The sequence below is a fragment of the Agaricus bisporus genome (assembly GCF_000300575.1).
Source record: "Agaricus bisporus var. bisporus H97 unplaced genomic scaffold AGABI2scaffold_9, whole genome shotgun sequence".
NCBI classification, from domain to species: Eukaryota; Fungi; Basidiomycota; class Agaricomycetes; order Agaricales; family Agaricaceae; genus Agaricus; species Agaricus bisporus.
In genome coordinates, this window is record NW_006267372.1 from 667,500 (window position 1) to 684,511 (window position 17,012).

Genomic DNA, 17,012 nt, shown 5'->3' on the forward strand with positions numbered 1-17,012 from the left:
ATCAAAACTGACTGAAGCTTCAGAGAAATTATGTTGTCGCGATCATATTTCTCTCGAGTTCTACACCAAACTTTCAGCACAATTCTGGACAAGTAAGTTACTCAACCGTGTCCTTGAATTTCACGAGCCCAGGGTCCGATTTGAACTTGATTTAAGTAGGAAGAATGAAGTGGATTCATCTTGATATGCATTGAAACTAAATTTAATGCATACAGCTGCCAAAAAGGAGAAACCAACGCTGCCATTCCAGTGAGCTTCGGGAAGGGAAAATGGTAAGTTCAGTGATATCTACAACGCGAGAGAATTCTTACCTGAAAAATCAACAGATCACCACGCTATACAATGACAGCATCACACCAATATTGAAGAGGAGTTTTTCGGTGCAAAAGGATAGTAAGTGAGTCCGCGAGTATCTACAGGTGGACCTTAATTCTTTCTCAGGTCGTAATGCACAGACAATACTGGAAGTATAAGCTCAATCCGTGATTACCGATTGAAGGGGAAAGGTTGACAATTGTAGTAGAGTGTATGTTTTGATTATTAGTTTAAATGCAATGTTATATTTGACATCCTGCTGCTATCAACTCTCAAGCGCATGAGTGGCTTGCTTATCCTGCATTAATTGATCAATTGTTGGCCGAGTGCATGCAGCATTTCATCATAACAAACGAGTCGGGGACTGGCGTGGGAGCGCCGCTACGATTACATTAGCGTAAACACACAAGATAGCCGACTTGGGAAGCTGCCTCACATGTGCAGGCAAGAGGTCGAGTCGCCAGTTGTCCCAAAATAACTGAACAAAGAATCAACTATCTATATCACATGCATGCGACGTTGACGGACGTCACCTGAATACAAAGTCTACTTAGCAGCAAAAACTTCGGTGTCTATTACCGGTTCGATTCGAATGCAGGGTCATAGAGATTATCAAGTTCAGAAGTCTTGCGCATATGGATTGTATGTTCGAGACAATTACACACGACCCAAGCAGATGCCACGACTACAGCAACGAACAAAGATTCTCTCGGCCGCTCTACCGAGTATCCTTCGAAAAATCAAGCCGCGGAGAAAAGTCGACTTAACCGTTGATTGTGGTTCGGAAAAATTTAAGTGCATCGCGTAGGAAGTGTGATGACGTGGAGGCGTGTATTATTGATATCATTGATGTCGGAAGTAGTACCCTAAGTCATAAATCTTCCACCGGTTAAGTAGTACTGGGCCTAGGTCGTCGAATCCGACAAGAACAGCCGAACGAATGTGGACGCGCGAAAAATGGAAATGGATATGGACATATCCATACTTGGAACAGGTTAGCCATGAAGACCATTGTTTTCTTACTCGGAAACTCGGTAGTATACACACATACCATCAAGTGTTGTCGTCGGGATTAATCAATAGCATTAGAAAGAACCATCGGAGTCTGTGGTCCAGGCGAATAACATGTAAGGTAATTGATTCATAACTACGCTTGGAAGGCACATTAGTCCCAATCGAACTGCGGAATTTATTGATTCTTGGATAGATAGAACCTGTAAGCTGTTTCCCATGCCTCCTTGCCTCGCTTTTCGATGACATCCTAGACGGCCCACGAAATCAGGATAGTCCCGTCGATATTATTGATAAACAATGGTCACTTACTCCATGACAAGGAATGATGCGTTCAAAGTCCCAAGATGCTACAGTTTTGACATCCCGTTTCATAAGTCTGAAAGTAGCATTATAATTCCTACACTTTAATAAGAGATTCGTCAACTCACTCTTTGTCCTTGCCCATAGACCAGACTATATGCGCATGCATCCATGACCAAGGATTGACGCTGGGGCCAAAAAGGGAGTTCCTCCAAGTTTTAGTCTTCGAAAACTGCGACAGTAGTGAGTAGCGCAGTTGCTGGAAAAAATTCCGTGACTCACTTGCTCATTGCCGGGGAGATTGAGTAAAAGGTCCGCTTCTATGAGGGTCTTGGATTCGGGATGAAAGAAGGCAACGTCTTTGTTCTGAAAACCATCGAAGTAGCTACAAAAGAAGTGAAATTCAGAAGTCACCACGGGTGGGTAATCGCGTACCAAGCTTTTACCTAGGACATTGAATTTTAATTGCAAAAAGCGTTGACCTAAGAAGTGATATCACTCACGTCGTCCTCAAACCCATACTTTGTATCAGGCGGATCCCTGCCCCATACTTTAACGGAAATGAGCTAGTCTATCTCGAATGCGCAGCACATTTAAGAACTGACCACCATCAAATTGAAGCGATTTATCTTCCAAACGTTCGAGAGCGGCCTCGGGGGCGATCAATTTGGCAGATGGATACGCCTTCTTATACTGGCCTGTCGATTTGTGTTAGAGTGAAAGAAACCGTTGTGATAGATATGGTTACCTAGGAAAAGGTGATGAACTGAGTCTGCCCCGATGATGTATCTAGACAAAGGAATTAGAGGATGGAAGGAAACAAGCTGAAACTACTCACCGCACAGGCCCAAGGTTATCAATAGTAGATTTCGTTCCGTCATCCAACGGAGTTGAAGCAAGGACCCAAACACCTCCATCTTTCATTCGAATGGCTGTGGATCTTCCACCGAAAGGGATAATCCCAAATCTTAAAAAAGGTCTGGATAGTGTAGTTAGCACAACATTGTTTAACAAACCCTGGAGTAACTGACCGAGAGAAGGTCCATACATTGCGGGCCACCTAGAACAATGGTCAGCTATAAGTACCTTGACAAGAAGCAGGAAAATGAAGTACTTCACGTATTACTGTCTCTGACATCGCGGTTGGAGTTGGAGCTGTAGAGACCTATTCTGTGGTTGTCAGTCATGACTACATGAATTAGAGATATTTAAAGAAACCTTGTGTTTGAAACTTATTAGGGGCCGGAATTGCAACTTCCGACTCCAATTCACGTGAGCCCCGCCAGATTCCTTTTTTAGGACTTTTCCTCCGGCCTCATGCTCACCGGGTCGGGCGTCGGGCTAATCCAGTCGCCATCCAAACTTGACTCATACTTCAGTATCAGGTGCTCTCAGCTACGCTTCCTGCGTCCAGTAACACCGTCTGAAACATGTCTTGAGCAAAGCGCAATTACCAATGTGACCTGAAGGAGTTAACCAAGAACAGGCGTGAAAACATTGGCATGACGTACCCTCAAACAAGCCACAGCATAGATTATCCTCTAGGGTCCATGAAAAGGCATGACGCGAGCAGGCAAGAGTGGGTCGATTTTCGACTCTTACGCTTTCGACGTCAGCAAGGTTTTGTGATACGCGTAACAGAAGCAACACTAGCCCAACAAGGAGCCGAAAATTAAACAATAGCAGACGTAAATAAACCCACTAACCAGCCTGCCTCATCGTGAGAGACTAAGAAGAACCCTGAACATGAGGCGAATCCAAGGTACGTCAACTTTCCCTGAACCTCGAGCGTCTTCATGAACACACTGAATAGAATGTTCTTGTCAGCTACTCACTCATCCAATTTCCAGGTAAAAGAAAAGGCGAGAGCAAACCAGATGTGCGTCCTCAAGAGGTAGTTCCGGGGTTTTCGACCGCGTTCCAGAATAGGACATCAGCTTGAAGTTCACAAGATCCATCAGCTCATCGTGTAGCATTTTAGGAAAACCACGAGCAAACCATGAGGCAAACGCATTTTTTTCTGCACCACGCGCCATTCGGCTGTTCTCTTCGTAACATACCAAGGCACAACTTACAAAGAGCACCTCTCCAACATCATTACACTCTGTGCCACATACCTTCCCTCAACACGACCCTTTGCTAATTAATTCGATCATTGCCTTTCTACTCCCCGCATTGTATTTCAGTCTTCAACTAAACTCTTCGAGTCGCTCCTTGTGCAAAATCAATTTCCAAGTGAAAAAGATTGTGTATCGACGACAAATGCCTGTCTGCCCCACTTGCGATAATAGACCTTTTGCAACCAAGGAAGCGCTGCTACAACACGTTCGAACGAGTAGCAATGCCCATCCTTTTTGTCTTGCTTGTGATCGACGGTTTGCAAGCGAGCTTGCCTATAATGCCGTATGTTATGGCTATCTCTTTGGCTTAATGCCCTGACCGGATTGCCGCAGCATATGGCGGCCAAGCACCCTCCGACCTTCGACTGCTTGAAGTGTGGAAAATCATACGCTAGTCAATTTGCGTTGGAAGGCCATTATAGAGGACATACAGATCATCCCAACTGCCCAGTCTGTGGTAAGGGCTTCTACGATTTTGCGCAACTTTCAGCCGTAAGTAGATTGACCTACCAATCATTCTGTCTTCCACCTCCCTGAAATTTCGATTCTATTCCATAGCACATTCACGAAATACATAACAACTTGTGGTGCAATACCTGCAATATGCGATTTGAATCCACCATTGTTGCAGAAGAACATTATAGGACATCGCCGGCCCATCCCAAATGCCAGATTTGTGCCATGGGCTGTCGCGATGAGGGCATTCTGCAGAAGGTGATCAGCCTCGTCTCTAGACTTGATCAAATTTCTCAAATATCAATACAGCACATGCGATCGCATGAATCTACAGGAACTAGTCAGAACGCTCTCTCACCCGTCCCTAATGGATCAGGTGGTCCCGAACCACCGACGTTGCGCTCTCCAACTCGTGCACCATCGACTCAATCGTATCAGCCGAGCCCTCCAACTCCATCATCTATCACTTCATTGCCTCCCCCTTCTACTCCATCGCAGCCCAAAGAAGTCTCCTCTATTCAGCATAATACTATGCATGGCCTCATCTCCCCTCCTCATCCAGGGTTCGTCCGCCTTAGTGCACCCATGACTCATAATGGGTCCACAGCTTCCTTTGGCGGTACTGGTTTCTCACCTCTCAGCCCGAAGCCAAACATTTTCAACAAGGTAATCTATTGGTTCGTCTTACAGTCCTTTCTCGCCTAATTCCAAATTTCCAGGAGCTGCGACGAGTAACGAGTATTGATACAACTCCGCGAGTCGGTTCCCCAGATATATCGCAGATACTGAATCCTCAAGCATCACCCCTGCTGAATGTCGAAGCTCCCGCTTTCAGTCCTATTGCACTCCCTAAACCTGGGAGACAGGTCGATGAAATTTGGTCTTCTCGAGAGGTTCGTGATTTTCTATATTCTTCAAGATCAGACTCATATTTATTTCGATAGAATATCCAGATTGGACGCACTGCTCTGCCTTCGTCATCGGTGCCTGCATCAACAGCTCCGCAACCTTGGAACAGCTCGTCGAAAGTCGCGTCAAATGGCTCATCAATATCAAAATCGGTCCCAACTACACAGGTGGTAAGATTTTCGTTCAGACTAAAAAGAAATAATGGAAGTTGATGATCAGGACAGATACCTTTCGTGCACCCGTATCGCTTTCAAGCACCTCCCCCACGGCATCGCGCTTCCAGTGATTTCGGTGATAGCAAAAACAGCGTAAGTCTCGATGCTGAGCGGTGATATTGAAATATTGATCAGATGTTGAAACGTAGCCTTCAAGTTTTGATAGTTCAAAGTATAATTCGCCCACAATCTCTGAACCAACTAGATTGAACTCTGCTACTCACGGAGAGTATCATTTCAATCCCCGGCTTTATCCAGGGAGTGCCCGATATGCAGCCACGCAGGTACCATCCAATTATCAAGCCACTAATCGACCCCCTGGGAGTTCTCTCAATCCGTTGGCTACCCCAACGGCACCAGTGGCGCCTCAGTCACAGGTACTAGCTCCTACCAATACCAAACGCACGTTTGATTTTAATTTTCGTCAAGCCCCTGCGTCCCTCGTCTCTTTGCCTCTCCCATTTTCACTGCCCCAAAGGCAAACTTCTGCTGTTCAGATAAAGTCGCCTCCTTCGGAAAAAAAGAAAGGACAATTGTCAGAATCCGATGATCTTTACGTCGACGCTGTTGTGAATAAACACAAAAAAGAAGCCTTTGAGGATAGCATTGCTGTTGTCTCACCTATGACTACGCCTCGACTTGGAACCGAAACTCCGTTACACGACTTCGGGGTGAAACCCGAAATTGGAACTCACGCGAACGCTCAAAGTTCACCTTCCGATTTCAGCACGGACTTCAGCACGATTTCGTCGGCAAGTTCAGGTCGAGAACGCACGGCTTCTCCAACACCTGTCGGCATACGAAGGCAACGAAATGTGCGCATTTTTTTCGGTTAATCAAGTCCAAGGCGGGAACTAATATAATCAATAGCGTTCAAGGTCTAGAACTTCACCAGCCCGATCTGATATATCTTCGTTGAACATTCCGACATACGAGGTGGTAGATTGCAGGTGAGAAACCCATATACTCTTGAAAGGCGAGGTAACTGAATTTCTTTCTTTAGTCAACAAGCCAGTCCGTTTTCGCCAGAGGTCACTTCACCCGTTGGGCTGGCGCCATTGCCCGCCATTTCCCCTTTAGGACCATCACCCATTGACCTGGACGCTAGTTTCGAGATTCCAGAGGCTCGGCATCCTTTGCCGGATTCTAATCCCCCCTCACCACCCATAGCCGAAGAATCACTTGACTATCAAGGCCTACAAATGTTCCGCCCCAAGTCAGTGGAACGACCCCAAAGCCGGATTCCAGGTGATTTCGGATTACACCGAGATAGTGACGACGAGGGCATTCTATTTTCCTCTGCGGAAGGTATTTTCGAAAATGATTTCGGTGAATGCTCGAGGCCTCCAAGCTCTGCTCCATCCTCGCCTAGAAGTTTTGTTACTTCTCATCAAGAACCGGAAGAGGGTGAACATCAAGAGGATTTGGCACGGTTTGGGGGTAGCAGGAGTTCTTCCAGGGCTCGTGGTTCATCCAGTGAAACGATCTCAGACGTCTTCTACAAGGCCGAACCAAGTACGTGTATTCCGATAAAGGAAAGACGGACTACGTCTGATCGCTCTTCTCTGCTCTTTTACAGATGTGGTCATAAAATCACCTTCACCTACACCTTCGCCCACGCCGGTTACACCGAAAGCCGAGGATGACATTGTTACTCTTCCGCCTCTAGAAGCGGTCACTGATAACTTAGATGCCACTTTTCATAACAAGCAACATCATTCACAAACTCTTGTTGCTCCTTCACTCGGCGTCACTCCCAATTTATCTATGAATTCCACTGCTGCGTCTGAAGGAATTGGGAGTGCAGGATCTTCGTCGAGTTTGCCATCTCTTCAATGCCGTGCATGTAGGAGAGAAACGCCCGATGATATTACGGCGACAATGTGTGGACATGTGTTCTGCAATAGGTATGTATCTTTTCTTGAAGCGACTGCTTTGACTGATGTGGTGATGGGTAGGTGCATCGTTGATGCAGTTATCAAAACGTCGCGCTGTCCGTTTTGTTCGACACCGACGCTGCTGTATTGTTTGTTCCGCCTTGATCTAACTACTTGAGAGGGGAGTATAGTTGGACTGCATTTTCTGAGACAATTTTTGAATGAGATAGCACAGACAGTAGAGTTGCGCTTCTCATGTATTTTTTAGAGGATATATCACGATTTAGTTTGAGAGCCTTGACGGTCGGGCAAAAAGTCATTCGGTAATATTGATTTTACTTGGACTTAGCGGGGAGGCGCAATGAGTTATGATTGTGTTTAGTACGAAAGATGCATTTTTACGGTGAAGATCGGGGGAGAAAAGGCTAAACACACAGACTTGAAAAGTACAGTACAGACATAAAACAACATCAACAAGGCATGGTTACGCTAACGAATTCTGTTGACTTTTTCTGGATTCCAGCCGAGTTTACCTTGGCAATTCGCCAATTCCCAACCCGGGTGTTTCTTGCTTCTCCTTAGCTTCGAGGTCGTAGAGAGCAGCCTTTTCTTCCTTCCGCTCTCTTCTGACTTTTGAAATTGAAGACTCGTGATTGAAGATTTTCGTGCGGCCCTATAAAATTTTCGTCAAAGGCTATATCAGATTGTACAGAATATTACTGACCTCTTTGAATTTCATATAGACCAGGACGGCCATAACGGCAACCCAATAGAACACATATGAAAGTATAGTTCCAACTAACCAAGATGCGAATCAGTTACACATCAACACAAATAAGGAAACCGAGTGGAAAGCACGTACGAGAGCCGTTGTTAGACCAACCGAAAATGGCGTTGAAAATTGTCCATCCGTCTGTGTTATTTTCCGGTGAACAGCAGTCAATATGCCAGACGTTTCCCTGAACACGGTAGGAACCAGGGCCTGTTCCTCCGGCATCGTCGACGTCGGCACCTAGAAGTTTGTTGAAGGAGTACTGTTCAAAGTTTCCAATACTTTTGCTGAAAAGTCCCGCTCCAACGAGTAGGAGGAAGTTTGTCATTACGACAAGGAAGACCGTCAATGCTAGAAACGAACGCTTCAGCCGTAATCCTATTAGAACGCGCAGACTAAATTCACCTGTCCTGCTGGCGAACTGATAGATGAGGTATCCAAAGACGACGCCGCAGACAATGCCGACGATAGCGGCAATAGGTATTGAGGTTGCCGGCTGGCCGAGTGATACACCACCCACGAAAACCACAGCTTCTAAGCCTAGAGACAGTGTTGAGTTTTGAATCACATTCTCCATTCAGCTTTAACATACCTTCACGCAATAGTGTCACCATGGGAAGCACGAAGAGCAACCATTTCCCGGTCTTCGCTTTCTTATCCGTTTCTGATACAACAAATTCCATTAGTGGGTGGAATTATTATGCCTTCATTCTCGCACTCACGGGATCCATCGAAGGCCTTCTCAAGCTTGACTCTCCATTTCACTTTTGCTGTATGCGCGTCAGTATTTTAAACATCGTCGGAAAGTATGGTATTATGCTGACCACTATCTATCTTCAACATGGTGACTCCCATGATGAAAATCATGAGTGAGGCGATTACGTTGAAGATACCTGTACCAACAAAATTCAGGAGCGGCGACGACGCAGGTAAGCATATTGTTCACCTTCCCAAAGATCTTCGGCCTTTGCCCAGAGGTCGCTTGCCTTTGTGAACCAGACGGCGATAAACCTTATTCCAGATGAGAAATTTTTATCAGTAGCTAATAGTCAAGACCTACGCAGCACCGATGGCGATGGCAAGGAACAGACCCAGACCCGCGCCAAGGAATATCTGATAAACTCGTAAGTGATAGTGACTGACAGATTATAGTCATTACGATGGTTTACCTGAATGCGCATTCGTCTGAGAACCCTTCTTCGTTGGATCGAGTCGTCTTCGACAAGTGTAGTGGGCAAACGGATGTCAGCAGCATCCTTGCTATCAGCGTCCGAATGTCGCGTGCCCTCGTTGGACGGAACCACCGAGGAGGAGGCTACTCTACTTGTTATAAGCTGTTCGACAAGGCTCAGTAAGACGGAGATGATGATTGCAGCCTCCAACGTCTCTCGAAAGACGATAATGAAGATGGGAACCGAGAAGACATTTTTCGCCATCTTGGATGAGCTTGGATATCGAAAACGGGGGCATGTGTTCGGCTTTAAAGCTGTCGATTTTGCTGCAGTTTCTACCCCAAAGTACCGCGTTTCTAATTTTAGACAAAATTCCCATCGCGAAGCCGGTCTTATCAGATAAATGTATTATCTGATGACAGCCAAGCCTTAATCTGATAAGATCCATGCGGGCGGCTCGGGAATCCTCGGACGACTGCCGTACGATGATCAAATCTGTAGATGACATTCTGCTCGCTACCAGCCACACTTTGAACATGTTACTTGATGTTTTCTGGTCTTTGAACCACTACTTATTGCACTTTGGTACAGAAAATCTGTGGCCGGAGCCAACTTTTGGTACGGCTAGGGGTCCCGGCCTAATGCCGATGCGGATTTCGGCCTTCTCACGTTGTAAATTTCTTTACTCCGGTCTTATCATGTGGCCTGTCAGCCCTTATCTGATAATCGCCCCAATAATTTATTTTTACCTGTCGTCCTCCAGGTCCAGCATTCTGTTGGTCTCATATATAAGAACTCATGTCAATGCCAACAGAACCCTTTTTTCTTCAGGACGAAAATGACTTCCGCTTTCTTTTATCCTACGATCCTACTCCTCTCCTGGCTCAGCCTGGCACCTTCGGTGCTTGCAGGAGTGCAAGAGGTATGGTGGGATATAACCTACACTAATGCGAATCCAGACGGTCTGTTCGACCGTCGTGTTATCGGCATCAATGGAACCTGGCCGTAAGACACGTTCCCGACGCGTTACTCTTCTCACGCTCACGGCTTCCTTAGACCTCCACCACTTGAGGTGAACGATGATGACATCCTTGTTATCCACGCCCACAACAGTTTGGACAAGCCAACGAGCTTGCACAATCATGGGATGTTCTTTAATTCTACCCCGTGGATGGATGGCGCCGTGGGTGTCACCGAATGGTTTGTGGTCCTTTATGTCGTCGCATCAGGTCTTATATTTTTTTTGTTTTCTCAGTGGCATTCCTCCGAATGGTGACTTCACATATGTTGTGCCTGTCAACACGTCTGGACAAAGGGGCACATACTGGACGCATGCCCATAACATGGTCAGTGCATTTAATATTTCATATGTATCTCAGAAACCTAATAAAGGAGGCAGGGTGAATATATGGACGGATTGCGGACACCGCTCGTCCTTCACCCACAAAATGAAGTGCATTCCTATGACGAAGAATTTACCGTTGTTCTCGGTGACTGGTACCACCAGGAGTATGATGGTCTTCGGGACCACTTCCTCAGCATCGCCAATCCTGGCGGCGCGGAACCTGTCCCTGGTAAGCTGGGCATACATTCTCGCATTTTCAGCACAGTAATGTAATATAACGATAGAATCTGGCCTGATATACTTTGCTCAAAACAGCAATTACCTTGGCCCCGTTTCCGGCACCTCTTCTTCCGCTGTAGGATTCAACGAAAACGCGACTTTACCGTTCGAACCTGGAAAAACATATCGTCTACGAATTGTCAATACTTCTGGTTTTGCCGGTTTCTTTTTCTGGATCGATGGCCATGAAATGCGTATCATCGAGGTTGATGGTGTAGGTTGACTTTTTCCTCGTTGCCTGGCCATTCAACCCTTACGCAATCTTATTTAGACAGATGTCGAGGAGTCACCCATTGATCTCATCGGTCTCTCTGTTGCGCAACGATATTCTATCCTTGTGACTGCCAGAAACGACACGTCAAGCAACTGGGCTATCCATGCGAACTTTGATGTAGACATGTTCGATTCCATTCCCCCAGCCTTAAATCCAAGTAAGCCGTTTCGTCATGTCTTCATCCACCAAACTTTGACGCAAAATGATTTTTAGATATATCTTCCTCTATCACGTATGACTCATCGTCATCGATTACGGATTTGGGTACCGTGGATGCATATGACTACGTCGACGATATTTCGCTCGTACCAGTGGTGAAGGTCCCTCAACCTAGAGCGACAAAGACCATCGAACTTGAAATCATTTTCGAAACCATGGACGACGGTACCAACAGAGGCACATTTAATTCTGTGGTATATAATTTCCCTCAAACGCCAACCCTCTTTTCGGAGTTGACTTTGGGAGAAAATTCGACTGTAGAGCAAGCATATGGCCCTCAGAGCTTTGTCCTCGACCACCTGGAGGTAGTTGACATTGTACTCAAGAATTCGGATGCCGGAAAGCATCCTTTGTAAGTTTCTTCTCCAGTCGACATATGCTCTCTGAGCTGATGCGAGTTTTTCCAACTCATGGCAGCCATATACACGGTCACCACGTGATGCTGGTCGGGCGGTCAGAAGATTATACGTCGACGGATCCGTCGCTAAATCCACCTTTAGTCGAAGGTCAAGCTAATCCCATGCGTCGAGACACGGTACTGGTCCCATCAATGGGCTCCGTTACATTGAGGCTCGTGGCCGATAACCCCGGCGCATGGATTTTCCATTGTAAGTTTTGGATGAATTATTTCTCATTCCATCATCGGTCAAGTGATTGACAACCTTTCTTTATCCAAGGTCACATTGAATGGCATTTGGACGCTGGCCTGGCAATGCAACTGATTGAAGCGCCATTGATTGCTGGACAACTTCAAAGCCAGCTACCGCAACAGGCAAAAGACAACTGTCAAGCCCTTGGAAGACCTTTTTCTGGAAATGCGGTTGGACTTGCTTCGGCAACTGACCTTAAAGGCTTGACTATCGGTCCGTTCCCCCAGAAGTTGGGCTGGCTCCCGAAAGGAATTGGTGCAATGTTTGGGTAAGCGTTTGCTTTTTGTAAGCTGATGGATTCAAGCTGACGAAATGAACTTTAAAGATGTGTGTTTACAGCGGCACTCGGCATGGCATCTGTTGTGTGGTACACATTTGGCGGCCATATATCGGAGGAAGATATAGAAGAAGAGATCAGGGCGAAGATTAGTGAGAAGGCGAAAAGAGGCCGTTTCTTCGGATTGCTTCGACGCCAAGAAGCGTAAGCGGCGAACGACCCTATGTTGTATTTTGTTTCATGATTTTTTTTTTGTCTTTCTGATCATACCTGAGGTAAACGTGTACAGTACTATACGTCGATATGGGTATAAGGTGATGTAGCCGTCCCTGAGAGACGCGTGCCCGTATGTACATCTAAAAATTCAACGATAATTACTTCGCGCCTCAGCACATTGACCTCCTACCGGTTTTTACGTGTCTCATTCCCTCTACACAATGCGATCTTACATTCCAGGGAGCATATTACGACCAGTGTGGATAGATTACTCGTTTCTGTATTCTGTTATCCATACCACAATGATAAAAACAAATTCGCATCGTCATTTACTTAGTAGTAGCTACGTTGAACCTCTGGATTAGTCAGATTACATTCTCGAATAGGAAACTCGCCACGAACATAAATGTTTGAACTTCGGTTCGAATGCTTTCTGGTTCCCGCGATGGTTTTTTTTAGGTAAAATACTCATGGAGCCCTATCCTCGAATTGCACAACACCCAGGCGGGATCTGTATGGGCAGTCCCATTCCACCCCTCTCGGCGATGACATATAAGCAAGCACAGTTTTTTTATCTTCCAGCGCCCAGGAAGCCCATGCTACCATCAGGCCTCTAGTCTATCCGATACCTGAAACGGGTGTTCAACGCTGATGCGCCCAGTTCAGTGACGTACTCAACTCGGGCCCTGAGGAACCGCGAGGCTCTTTCTGGGGAGACCACTTTATGTGAACAGTCGCCGGTAACTGATGTCAGCGGTACTGCCAGCCGCTTCCGACGGTGGTTCCGATCAGCGTTCGGTTGGTGTCCGTGATTTTAGATTGCATGCGCTCCCGTTGATTAATAAAGGTACTACCAGTATTGTACCCGAGCGAGACGCATGCTAAGAAGGTCCTGGCGGCCTCTCAGAGATTCGTGGAAACTTCCCATCGCGCAGCCACCGGTCACCGCCCCGTTTCAATATCCATGTTCAGGTCCCGACACCTTCAGGCTTTCACGTCGATTGATGGTCAACTACCGGGCAACTCAGAAGGGTGTGTTCTCTCCTCACACTTTGGACTTTGAACATAGTGCTGCCATTCGAACACTTGTCATGGGCCGTAGGATTGTTGGGTGATGAAAATAAGCTTCGCTGCTGCATCTGTTTTATCACATGAAGTTATGTGGAGCCACATTGGTCGATTTAGCGCTCTCCTGCTTTTAGAATAGTAAAACCCCCGATACAACAGGAATTGCCGTGAGACGTGTGATTCTATACTACGGGGTGGAATATGTGATAAGTACCTTTATGTTATGATATGGGGCATTGTGGACATGAGAATACCGGTATCAAATAGGCTTTCATTCGGCACCGCATTCAATGTATCTCCTCTTCCCTGACGAAATATATTCAATCACATTAACCAAATCTTGGCCAAATCCCTAATCTTCCATTGACGGACACTCGGTGACAGAAAATTGAATTCATTGGAGATTCACTGGGGGTACTGATCGGAAACACCCAGGATTTAATTTACCTGTCGGTGCGATATCATGATACCGCAGGCTGTCACTGATACAACTTCGTGACTTCAACGTCAAGCCGTCGACTACATCAGAACGCCTCAAAAGAAAAAAACGCTCGCGGACCAGAACCTATTGTATCCCGAAAAAGCTCCCAGCGCTACCAATGGTATGCGTGGGTATGTGTGTTATAAATGTTGATATATGACAGCACCGCGGACCTTTTCAAAGAAGCGCGGCTGCTTGGCAAATAATCATTGCATCTCAGCACCGGTCAACTAGAAGGAAAGCAGGCGAAGAAGAAGAAAAATGGTTTAAGGAGTTTGCGTCTTGAGGCTTGGCGCTCTTAGCCAACTATCTCGCCTCTTCGCTGCAGTTCATTATTGGTTTTTAAAAGGTATCTCCTTCAACACTAAGCCTTTTTTTTCGTTTGGAAGATTTCAACTTGTTAAGTTGTAACGGCAAATATCTCGGGCAGCAAAAGACAAAATGAAGAGACCGGTAGTAAATTCAACCACTGAATGACTACTACTCAATCAACTAGCAGCCTTCTAACTATATGGTCTTTCGGTGATAAAGTAAAGTCAAAGTATCCACTGATCAGTGATCACGCAACTAATCCAATTTGTACTGGCAAGAACGTCAATAAGATCCTGATCGGATACAAAACAAAACAGCGGAACCACATAAAAATAATCATGTTTTCATGTGCCAATGTCACAAGACAACACTGATCATCGTAGAAAGCCGACTAAGCGCTAGCCCTACTAAGGCTTAACTTCGCGTCGGCGCAGCCGAACAAAGAAAATATTTCGAATTTCAATTTTCATTCCTTTTTATTTGTTTTACTTCTAAAAACCCACACACTACTAGTCTAATTCATGACCCCATAGAACTGGGGAAACAAAAAAAAAATACAATGAATGATAAGAGAAAAGAGATGAAGTACCGTAGAAACTAGGCAAGTACGTTGATTAGTACTCGTGGAACTATGAGAAAATAGATTGAAGTGATACGCGAAAAAAATTATACGAACTTTCAAGAATAAACACCGGGCACACACAAGGAAGGATATTTGTCGAACGGAGGGAAGGAAAAGACTCGGAGAATGCACGGAATAAAGGGGAGCGGAAGCAGTGGCGTTTGTAAGATACGATCCGGTTCGATTTGAGCCAGAATTAAAGCGACGGCGTGGCGACGGCAGCGATGGCTGAGAGCCATGCGATGGTTGGTTGCCCAAGAGACGGTAAGGTGATTATGATGCCATAGGGTCCGAAATTTTCAAAGAAGATGAAGAAACACAAAACACACTTCGAAAACGGGTAGCACGGTCCGAAAAGGGTGCCCACTGGTTTCCAAAGAATGAAATGAATCCGTATTCGTGAAGGAAAGATATTATCGGAGGCAAGCAAGTCCTAGTTCAGGTCCAGGATGGAAAAGGGAATAAGATGGAGGAATGACCGTGAAGATGTTGATGATTACACAAATGAACGTGAAAATGCAAGTATTGATGACACGAGGAAGGAATACAATCAAGGAATGACTTCATAGATACAAGTTCCATAACGAGCGATAAGGATGGGTAACCGGTTAGAAAGGAGTGTGTGGGTCGTGTCGCGAGATAATGAATCGGGTGCGATATCGAATACAGAATTTTGAAGGAAAAGAAACCGGGTGTTGCTCGTCACGGCAACGTCGAGTTAAATCCATTGTGTGCGGGTGTAATAGTCTCGTCCTCCGGGCTGACGGGCAATAAAAAAAAATAAACAATGAGAAAAACGATAGAAAGCAGATAGAAAGCAGCATCGACTTGAGAGAGAGAATCGGGAATCTATGGCCGAGATGAGATGCTCGTATGATTTTGTATGATATTGAATCTTGAAAGTGAATATGCGACAGATGTAAAAATTGCAGAATGGTTTGGCGGACAATGCGAAGCGTGTAGATCAAGGCGGGGTCGGTAATGCGATTGTGAATGCATGCGTGACGATTGGAGCGGATATTGACATTCAGGGAATCCAACTCCCCTTACCCATGCCAAAGCGGATCTTTGACTTAGGGGCTTCCCACGAGAGGCGGATGGTACCAGCCCCCTTGATCTCGACTTTGTCCTGCATCTGACAAGCCTGTGGAAATTCAGGATGAGTTTGGCATATTCTTATCAATTACGAATAAGACTCACGCTTTCGGCAACTGTACTCTTTTTGAAATCGATGATCCAAATGTTAGATCCCTGCCCCTGACCGATTTGACTCTCGGCAGTCGTAGTCTTCACCATACTCCTCACTTCACCGAGGGACGCACACCACTCTTTCAAAGCCTTAATTTCCTGCTGCCCGTCACCGACGCCACTGATCACCAATCTCCTCTTCGGATTCTTACGAGCTGAATTCGGTATCAAATTGACAATTGACTTGCGTTTTGAATCCGGTTCTTTGTCAACCCGAACCATTGACAACGGTCGCGGAGGCGTAGAAACCGCATTAGTGTTGCGGATACGAGCAGCGAGAACTTTGAAACCGTTTCTGGACGGGACAGGGGCCGGAGTTGAAATGGTAGGGGAAATGGGGTTGGGACCCACAATACTCCTCCTCTGCGCAGATGATGAGGTTCTAGACTCGTTAGAGAGCTTCCGGAAAGAAACAGGTGATGTCCGACTGTGAGAAGGGCACTTCAATCCCTCAGATTTCATCATTCCCTTTATCACGGGCGTAGGCTTCTCGCGTAGAACCGATTCCTTTATCTTCATCTCCTGCCTCACTGGTGTCGCCAAGTCCCGATCCAACATATCAGCGATAACGCTTAACCTCGCCTTTCTCTGCTCCTCCAAAGGATCCTTGTGTAGGTTTGAGAATTCCCGAGTATAATACTCCGCATCATCTTCCAAATCATCATCGTCGTCATCATCATATGTATTGATGATCGAGCCGCGTCTGCCCTCATAATCGCCTCCATTCCTACCCCAGCTGAGACCACCGCCATGCCGAATTAAGGCAGGACCTTCCCATGCGGGTGAAAGTACAGGAACCGAAGATGCATTTTTGAGAGACGGAGATGCAAGCGGAACGTCGCTGAGAATCGGGGTGTTGGGCATTAGGGGG

General features: G+C 46.1%; 5 protein-coding genes across 5 annotated transcripts; 2 read left to right on the top strand and 3 right to left on the bottom strand.

Annotated features, from left to right (window-relative positions):
• Window positions 1–1,381: 1,381 nt before the first annotated feature.
• On the bottom strand, window positions 1,382–3,059 carry AGABI2DRAFT_194534 (hypothetical protein). Its single transcript, XM_006463782.1, has 12 exons — window positions 2,848–3,059; window positions 2,744–2,794; window positions 2,661–2,689; window positions 2,468–2,608; window positions 2,378–2,418; window positions 2,235–2,327; window positions 2,133–2,179; window positions 2,065–2,075; window positions 1,912–2,014; window positions 1,758–1,861; window positions 1,639–1,705; window positions 1,382–1,576 (listed from the first exon to the last, which is right to left on the bottom strand). Exons 2-12 carry the CDS (start codon window positions 2,765–2,767, stop codon window positions 1,505–1,507), a joined length of 732 nt encoding a protein of 243 aa, XP_006463845.1. The 5' UTR covers window positions 2,768–2,794; window positions 2,848–3,059; the 3' UTR covers window positions 1,382–1,504.
• Window positions 3,060–3,891: 832 nt separating this feature from the next.
• AGABI2DRAFT_120641 (hypothetical protein) lies at window positions 3,892–7,371 on the top strand (the record flags this gene model as incomplete). Its single annotated transcript, XM_006463783.1, has 12 exons — window positions 3,892–4,032; window positions 4,083–4,241; window positions 4,308–4,463; window positions 4,515–4,871; window positions 4,925–5,098; window positions 5,150–5,284; window positions 5,339–5,422; window positions 5,479–6,144; window positions 6,200–6,279; window positions 6,333–6,844; window positions 6,909–7,236; window positions 7,305–7,371. The coding sequence occupies 12 exons, from the start codon at window positions 3,892–3,894 to the stop codon at window positions 7,369–7,371; spliced, it is 2,859 nt and encodes a 952-aa protein (XP_006463846.1).
• A 451-nt stretch (window positions 7,372–7,822) lies between these two features.
• AGABI2DRAFT_40806 (hypothetical protein) lies at window positions 7,823–9,414 on the bottom strand (the record flags this gene model as incomplete). The annotated part of the gene is made up of 10 exons (XM_006463552.1): window positions 7,823–7,879; window positions 7,931–8,004; window positions 8,069–8,329; window positions 8,384–8,518; window positions 8,571–8,642; window positions 8,701–8,748; window positions 8,803–8,871; window positions 8,925–8,989; window positions 9,039–9,091; window positions 9,148–9,414. Coding segments are annotated over 10 exons (1,101 nt in total), but the record flags the coding sequence as incomplete, so codon positions are not given.
• Window positions 9,415–9,987: 573 nt separating this feature from the next.
• Window positions 9,988–12,731, top strand: Fet3 (Fet3 ferroxidase; the record flags this gene model as incomplete). The annotated part of the gene is made up of 10 exons (XM_006463784.1): window positions 9,988–10,155; window positions 10,207–10,350; window positions 10,406–10,496; window positions 10,550–10,724; window positions 10,780–10,988; window positions 11,046–11,205; window positions 11,262–11,619; window positions 11,685–11,875; window positions 11,945–12,185; window positions 12,243–12,731. Coding segments are annotated over 10 exons (1,897 nt in total), but the record flags the coding sequence as incomplete, so codon positions are not given.
• Window positions 12,732–14,772: 2,041 nt separating this feature from the next.
• Window positions 14,773–16,865, bottom strand: AGABI2DRAFT_194539 (hypothetical protein). The gene is given in 3 exon segments (XM_006463785.1): window positions 14,773–15,650; window positions 15,666–16,037; window positions 16,094–16,865. The coding sequence occupies 2 exon segments, from the start codon at window positions 16,697–16,699 to the stop codon at window positions 15,921–15,923; spliced, it is 723 nt and encodes a 240-aa protein (XP_006463848.1). The 5' UTR covers window positions 16,700–16,865; the 3' UTR covers window positions 14,773–15,650; window positions 15,666–15,920.
• Window positions 16,866–17,012: the final 147 nt, after the last annotated feature.